The 8,740-nt window shown below is 41.6% G+C and overlaps 1 protein-coding gene across 3 annotated transcripts in view; it reads right to left on the bottom strand.

Annotated features, from left to right (window-relative positions):
* Window positions 1-2,567: 2,567 nt before the first annotated feature.
* The window catches only part of STXBP4 (syntaxin binding protein 4), a 167,007-nt gene continuing 160,834 nt past the window's right edge, over window positions 2,568-8,740 (bottom strand). For 2 of the 3 annotated variants that reach the window (XM_059149747.1, XM_059149748.1), the window contains one exon: window positions 2,568-2,947. In XM_059149747.1, the coding sequence (XP_059005730.1) occupies window positions 2,800-2,947 (148 nt within the window). In that variant the 3' untranslated portion in view covers window positions 2,568-2,799. Of the gene's footprint in view, window positions 2,948-3,244; window positions 8,737-8,740 lie in introns of those variants that run through there. The other variant, XM_059149749.1, reaches the window with a different exon arrangement.

The raw sequence follows: 8,740 nt of genomic DNA, 5'->3' as shown, positions 1-8,740 counted from the left end.
AACAGCAACAGTCGAGCGATTCCGGTGGGCTTAGTTATAGATGGCATAATTTCTGCACTTTCAGAGTACTGTGGCAACACACAGCTCCCTTGTGCTGAATCAATTCTTCAGCAACATGATTAATTAACCTGTGTTCGAACGCTGTTGCCTTGAAATGCCCTAATCTTGTATTTTGCTTTTAGGCTTTTTCTACCCTTCCATGCCAAAAATCATTTTGTGTTTTTTTTTCAAAACCTTGGGCAAATGAACAATGTTTGAGTACACGCTTTATAATCCTTTCACTGCAATCATACTGTGAGTTTTATGGCCAAATATAGGCAGTATACACTTTCTTCTTCAGCAAAATACATTATGTTGTTCTAACATTAGTAGTACTACCTAGGGTAGACAGGTTTAAACTCCCACCTCATTTTCTTTTTCATTCACTTTTTCTCTACTAGAAGCAGGAAACAGCTAAAACAGTTTTAGAGAGCAATAAACTGCCTTAAAAAAATTTCTTTTTTGTTTATTTTAGAAAAAGAGAGACAATCTCCAGTAGACTCACCACTAAGCATGGAGCCTGACACAATGCTTGATCCCATCCATGATCCTGGGATCATGACCTGGCCAAAATCAAGAGTCAGCCCCTTAACCAACTGAGCCATCCATGTGCCCCAATAGTAAATTACTTTAAAAATGTATTCTGTAATCATTTGTGAATTACCGTACCATGCCTTGTGTGAGGGATAAAAAAAGATATATATATATATATATATGGACTTTGACTTACAGGGCTCCAAGTCTAGTGGAGAGATACATGCTTCTGTTTGCTGGCCAAATTACTTGCCAATACAGTGTAATAAAGGCTTTATTAAAAGGTTCGCAGCTAGAGGGGGATGGTGTGGGATTTTAGAGTGTGACTCCTCCTAGCTAACATTTTCACTCTCCAGGGTTCTATATAAAAACACCCAGTGCACCAGAGAGACAAAGAAGAAATAACAGACTCTTTGAGCCAGTTTTATGTCTTCTCCTTTCCCTCCCAATGATATCCCATTGATCCCCCTAACTGCTGATGTTGGGTGCGATAGCCACAGTGAGAGAGACTAGTTGGCTTTAACCAGACTTTGGATTTTTGTTACCCCATGGAGAGAGGAAGCCCAAGAACGTCGGTAGGACCCGGTTTCAAGCCTTTAAGATGCAGTAACTCAGCACACTGGGTAAAAATAAATTGGTAAATAAATGTAGTAACCCAGTGTGCATCTGGACAGACAGGCCAGCAACTTGTCTTGGGGTGGAAGTTCTAGGTTCAACCCTCCCGAGTGGGAAGAGGGGCCAGATGCACATGGAAAACATGCAGAAGTGGCTTTTGTAGAGCAGCGGTGCTGGGCATGGGTGGGGGCAGAAGGTGAGGAAGAGGTGAAGAGAAAATGCATCTTGAAGGCTAGGAAGGGTTAGATGAGGAAATGAGGCTGGAGAGAAAGTGGAAAGGGTGCTAGGGAACTACTGAAGAGTAGCAAGGGGGCAACAGACTCAAATATGGGCTTCAGAAAGATAATTCTGACCGATGTGTGGTTGGCTTATTAATGGGGACAGGTGTGCCAGAGAGGCAGGAAGGCATGGTGCCTTCATTGCCATTATCCGGGTAATAAATGCGAAAGGCCTGAAAAACAGGCAGTGTTTGCATGGAACACAGGATTTAAGAAATGTCCTAGAAACAGTACCTGCCTTACCCTTTGTTCCAAACTCACCAAGCATAGAAGTCATTGCCCGAGGGGGGCAGAGGCAGAGGAAGGCCAAGAGTGTTACTCTAAAGGAGCTTTCTCCACGTAGGGGTAGGGATTAATGACCTTGAACCACACTAATCTCTGCCAATATGCAGTTCCCTCTGTTCTTTGGAGTCACTGCTATACTCCAGGAGGTTTATCTAGTGCCAAGGCACTCTGGGTTTGGATGGCTGATGTCACTGTCCAAACCGAGTTTCACTGGGAGGCCATGTGGATTGAATGGAAAAAATCCTCACTTACGTCCTGTGGGGTTTCTGTTACTCTTCACAGAAACCAATTTGATCTTCCACACTGGACCACACACACGGGCTGGAGGAAGCTCAACGACGTGGTCCAAGGCCCCATCTGCCTAGACACACAACGCAGTCATTTCCATCCTAGGGACAATGAGGAATGGGTCTCCTCTGCTCTCACAGCTAATATAATTGGAGTTTTGCTGCTCCCGGAAAGTGGCCCAGGATGGGGGGCCCAGGCCTCTTTCTCAAGAGTCCCCACCAACATTTTTGTTCTTTCTTCCCACCCACAGCCACAGGAGTTATTTCCTAGATGGAGAGTAGGAAAGCCTTGCTTTTCCTCCTCAGGAAATACGTGATAAAGAAGCAGGAGAAAGAGGGGTGCCTGGGTGGCTCAGTGGGTTAAGCCTCTGCCTTTGGGCTCAGGTCATGATCTCAGGGTCCTGGAATCGAGTCCCGCATCAGGCTCTCTGCTAGGTGGGGAGCCTGCTTCCCTCCCACCCCACCCCCGCCTCCCTCTCTGCCTACTTGTGATCTCTGTCAAATAAATAAATAAAATCTTAAAAAAAAAAAAAAAAAGAAGAGGGAGAAAGAAAACAAATGAGAAAAGCTTTGGTTAATTTCAGTTGCACTTCCTTTATATAAACCATATTCACGTGGGGGCTAGGATCATGTCTGTTTTGCGTCGCCGTCTCTAGTAGTTAGCCAAGTATCTGGCGTCTAGTAGCACATGTTGGGTGTTTAAGTGAATAAATGAATGCAAATGCATGAGAGTTAAATTGGGGACTGAGCCTTGGTAATGGTTAGTACATTACCCATTCAACTTGGCAAGTATGTATCAAACACCTACTATGTGACAGGCAATGTAGGAGATCCTCCTTGATGGTGCTAGATCCTTCCTGCAGTGTGAACAAGACGAATAAATCCCAGCCTTCGTGGAGCTTACTCCCACTGTTAATAGGGAAGACAATAAACAAACAGATCATTACCAACTGGTAAGTAATGGAAAAGAAACAGCGAAGGAATAGAGAATAATTTAGTGACATGGGAATGGGGGGTAAGGGGGTGCAGTGAGAGCTCGAAATCTGATTGCGCTTTCCCTCAAACTATCCCAACCCCCAAACGTAAAAATGAAACTTAAAAGAAGTTACAAAAGTAGTGTTAGTTAAACATAAAGTCACATGAAGAAAGTGCCTACAGAATTTCATGTAACATTTAGGTGATCACCATTCAGGCACACGTGGATAGTTGTGTTTAAAACAGCTTGAGTATTTTATTTTTATTTATTTTATTTCTCGAGTTAAGTTTCCATGGGCATATTCTGTTAACAGTTCATTTCCTCAAAAGCTACATGCAGTAGAGTATGTAAATTGTTTTAATGGTAGTTCAGTTCTTTCTGTTCTGTAGATGGCAAAATTTGTTTGTGGGCCCCTGAAAAAGTTGCATTTCACTTTAGCAGAGAAAATAAAAATGTCCATTTCCCCCAGAAAAAGGATTATATTTTCTAATTTTGCAAACACTTTATGGAGGTATCATTTGATTCTGTATTTTTACAGCTGCCTAGCATTTATTATTGGAGAGCCCCTTCTCACAGTGTGTTTCTCTTTCATTTCTAGTCAGGGGGTGTTAATATTATTTTGGAATTATTCGAATTTGAGAGAGTGATAAAGGGCCTCTCTTGAGGGGTTCTTACTAAACAAACCCCTGACTTCTTAATCCTTTAAAGAAAAATAAGGAAAAAAAAAAAGGAAAGAAAGGAAAAAAGGTTTTAGATTATGAGTTTCTTGGTTTGGGAATCAGAACTATTTGGTGTGTTAACTTTAACACCTTGCATCTTGTCACATTTGGCAGGTGCTCGGGAAATGGTCGATAAGTTGAACTGATTTGGGAAGATTCAGGGGATTACCCTCCTCCATATACAGATGGGGAAACGGAGGCTCAAAGAATTTGTAGATGTGTTTGCATTGTGTTTTGTACTTTACCAAGGGCTCTCACTCAAGTTAGCTCATTAAGAGTGGGTTTTCACCACCATTATATATAAAGTAAGAAATGACAGTAAAAAGAGGAGAGTAATGATGTGTTCAACAGACAGTAAATTAGTCATTGCCAGACTCCTCTATAGATAGCAAAGCATTCTCTGCTGCTAAGGGACAACTAAAACCTAATGATGAAAAAAATTCAGGTCCTCAGACAATGATAAAAAGAAGATTACTCTTCTAAGGACAAAAACAATCAGAAAAGTTATTGGCAATCTTTGCACTAAAAAAAGTCATATAATACATAGAAAACAAACTCTCCTACACTATTGGTGGTGGTGTAAATTGGTCCTATTTTAATGGAGAATTTTTGAATAGCTACCAAAAACTAAAATGAACAAACCTTTGACAGAGCAATTTGCTTTTATGAATGTATTCCCGCTACAGACCTACTGGCACAAGAGGCCATGCGTATATGAAGAAAAGGATTTAGTGAATGTAAGAATGTTCACTATGACATTGTAACAGAACAATATGTAACAGCTTAAGGGTTCAGGAACAGACTGATGGCTGCCAAAACTATGAGTTATCTGGGTAGTGTTATTTTACATAGACATTTGAAGTAGAACAATCTATATATTGACATCAAAAAGTGACCCCAATAAATTATGTCAAAAGCAAGCTGCTGAACCGTTAACTGTTAATCAACAGTTAACTTTTGATTAACTTTGAGTAAAAAACACTCATCAAGGTATTTGTGATGACTATCTCTGAAAAGTGAGATGAACTATTTTATTCACTTTATACAATTCCATACTACTTGATTTTTCAATGGAAATAAGTTAATTTTCACATCCAGATGTTCAAGAGAAGCTGTTCCAACTCTGGCCACCTGAGATTTTTACTTTTTAGCCAAGAATAAGAGGACGCAGGAAATGGATCCTTTTGTTCTACTTTGCTATAGTGCCTCAAACTGTGTCTGGCACACTGAGGGTGCTCAGTAAGTACCTGGGGAATAAAGAAGTAAGGATGACTAATCCTGGTCACTTTTTCATGAGGTGAGGTGGAAGAACATAAGAACATTTTCTAACCCTAGAATCTGAGCTAGTTGTCAATGGAGAAGCCTATCACATCAATAGGGTTGACTTATGTTAAAGACTGACTGACTAGATAAACGTTTATCAACTCACCAAAAAATTATCTGGGGGTTCTACTTGCATTAGATAAGGATTCTTAATGAGTCTCCACCATGTTTGAGTGTCTCTTGAGGGTATTTGTCTGTTGGGTTTGGAGGTCACAGAATCATAACGAGGAAGAAACCCCAGGCATGCCAATTCACATCCTGAACCTTCTTGGTACCACTCTTATAAGGCATCCAGATTGAGCACTTCTGGAACAGTGCTTTCACCTGCTCTGGGGGAATTCTTTCCTGGTGAGCCCTAAATCCCAGAATGTTCTTGACTGCACAGAACTGGAATCTGTCACTTTGAAAAACTGACCCCCAGACCCAACTCTACCCCCAGAGTCACACACAATGGATCTAAGCAGCTCTGCAGAGTAGTTTGAGAGAACGGGCTGTGCCACACCTGCCCTGAACTCTACCTTCCACGTGTAGGTGACCTGTGACCCTTAGGCAAAGATTAGCAACTCTCTCTAATCCTAAATTTCTTCTTTACAAAATGGGGATGATTATAGTTTCTACCCTATGGGGTTGTTTTAAGAAGATAATAAAGTAACCTATGCAGGCTGCCCATCCCAATGTATGTCACAAAATGACCAACAAAGACTATCACTACAATTTTCATAGGCCTCTTCCATGAGGTATTCCATGAAGCAGGCAGGCAGGAAGAGGCACAAAATAGCAAAGTGAACATATGAGGTGTCTGTTGGTAAAATGCATGCCTGAGGACCTTGATTTCAAGTGACTCTGGCATCTCCTCTGTGTTTTCTTCACTTAGAAACAAATTAGAAAAACACTCCCAGTAGGGAGAGGGAAATTTCAGACCATTAATTTAGCAAAAACAAAAAGTCTGCACTTTCACAATTAGAGACACTAACTTATAAAAGTAACTCCGGATGTTTGAGAATCTCACTCACCTCCGGGGGACACAAGGAAAGAGCTCCCTCAGGGACTTCTCTCAAAAATTGCCTCCCTGAAGCTGGCTAATATTCACGTAGCTGTCAGGAGAGGCACGAGTTTTCTTCAGCCATTCTGAAACTTTTCTCAGGGCTAATGACTGCCTATCAGCCTGGATTTGACTTTATGCTATTATTGAGGATGTAAATTGTAAGTCCTATATATAGTCAGGCGTGAATGGGGGGAACACAACATAGACCTATATTTACGATACAGATCCGTATTACGTGCCATATGAAACTTAACAGACTAGGAGACTTTAGGATTTAGGACTCATTTTTGACCTGGCCGCTAACTCAGTCTGTCATCTCTTAGGATCTCAGCTGACTCATCTATAAAATGGTCACAACTGAGAATTCTTATATTCTAAGGAGCTCTAGGTTTGCACAGCTGTGCTGGGGGCTGCTTTAACTGGGCTCTCAGGTTTCTCTCTCAAGTACAGCAGCAATATTAACAACAACAACAAAAAAAAAACACAAAAAAATCCTGTTACATATATTAGGATTCTACCTAAGAATTCATTTTAAAAATGAGTCTTTTTCTCCAAAAGATGTTTGAACATCACTGAATCCCAAGATCCTCAAGCTTGGGGTCCCTTTTCTTGTCACTGTTTTTCAGAGGTGGGGAGCGAGTGACGAGAACGAGGAGGAGGAGGAGGGAGGGAGTGGTGAGAAGAGACCATGGTGACAAACAGTAACTTCTGGGTCTTACCAGCCATGGTCTGGGAACAGGGTATTCCGATTAAGTAATGATTATTACTCACTTTCTTCCTAAGTATGTTACCTAACAAGATCATAATAGTGGATATGAATAAATCCCTTTATACCATTCAGTGTGTACCTAACTAATGCCCAGGACATGTAAACTGACGTCCTGCCCACTCCACCCCAGTGGCCGACCCCAGGTTTAAATCCTTAACGGAGAGAAAATCTGTAGCCCTCCAAGTCAACGGCTCCTTCCTTCCAGGAACTGTCGAGTGGCATCCTTACAACAAAATAGCTTAAGATGGAAAGTAATCAGTTTGGAGGGTGGTATCAGCAATCACTGAGACCAGTCTTGAACTCACAGCAGGGGAGTTCACGGAGGAGTCCCGACAGCAGAAGAGGTTCCAGATGCTCCTCTTCCCATCAGGGACCCACACATGTTCCTTCTGGCAAGGTCAGTTTATACAGAGCAGACCCCTAACGGGAGCCGGTCCCTTTACTGGAGAAAAATGCGAAGCTGCTCAAGGAAGACTGTTGGAAGGGCATTATGGAGCCGCCCTGACCTGGTGAAGGTTTGGGGGAGGAGGAAGCATTTATAGGAAAACAGTGGGGTTATGTGGGGGCTCTGTCTGAGGGAAGAAGGAGCCTCCTGGATCTCAGCGGCGGCTGGAGAGCACAACTGCGGAGCTCAGCTGTGTCAACAGAACCACGGCGGCCTGCGTGTTGGGCTGCGACCTCCATCTGCAGGGACGTTGGGGAGCAGTGGAAAGGGGGCCGGACGCAGAATCACAAGACAGGTGTGACTTTCAGCCCCGGGACATGGTGCTTCATTTCTCTGAACTACTATTTCCCTAACTGAAAAACAAGAATAAAAATACCCACAGGATTGCCTGTGTTTTAGGCACGTTGTGTGGTTTAAATAAAAGAGGGTCTGAGAAGCTTTTGGTAAATGAGAAAGCCCCATATACATGTAAATTATATTCCATGGCCCATGACACAGTTGCCCAAATGTGATCCTTAAGAAACCTCCCAAAGCTTGCTCAGATCACTTTCCTAAGGTACTAATATAAAAGGCCAGTGACTTATCAAATAAATGAAGTGCTTCACAGTGTTCACATAATTTCCCAGTAAGTCTTCATTACAAAAACTATGGTATCTGATATTCTATAAAGAACTATATATAAAATTATAAATCTAATGGTATATGAAAAAATATACATATTATAAAATCCAATTATATGTGATTTCAAAAAACGCAACTAGATGATTCTTAACTCCTCTAGTGGCAGTTGATCTTATAAAATGCATACACTTGTATCAAAAAGTTTTACCATACCATATGCTCTCACTCATACGTGGAATTTAAGAAACAAACCAAACGAACAAAGAAAAAAAAGAGACAAAACAAAAAAAAACAGACTCTCAAATACGGAGAACAAGAGGGTGGTTGCCAGAAGGGAGGTGGGGGGGTGGACGAAACAGATAAAGGGGATTAAGAGTACGCTTCTGTGATGAGCACTGAGTAGTGTATAGAATTGCTGAATCACGATATTGTACACCTGAAACTAATATGACACTATATGTTGCTGACACTTCGATAAAAGAAAAAAATTCTCATCATAAGCCAAAAAAAAAAAAAAAATTTTTTTTTTTTTAAACAAAAGTAGCTTAAATCCAGAGTCTCTATTTCACAACTTCAGTAAGTAGGGTCTGTTTTGCTCCTGTTTTAGACCGCTGCATGTTGGGGGTCATCCACGTAGAATGAGACGTTAGAAGACCATGGAGCTCAGCTTCCTACAGAAGACCATCAGCTCTTATGATCGGGGAAGTTCTCTGGAACAATCCTCTTCATTCTCCTCTGAGCAGGATAGGTTCAGTGCACTAATCACGGGATGGATCCAGGATGTTGTCTGTGTTACATGACTTG

The sequence above is a fragment of the Mustela lutreola genome, chromosome 15 (assembly GCF_030435805.1).
Source record: "Mustela lutreola isolate mMusLut2 chromosome 15, mMusLut2.pri, whole genome shotgun sequence".
Classification (NCBI taxonomy): Eukaryota; Metazoa; Chordata; class Mammalia; order Carnivora; family Mustelidae; genus Mustela; species Mustela lutreola.
This window is presented reverse-complemented; position numbering and strand designations above follow the sequence as displayed.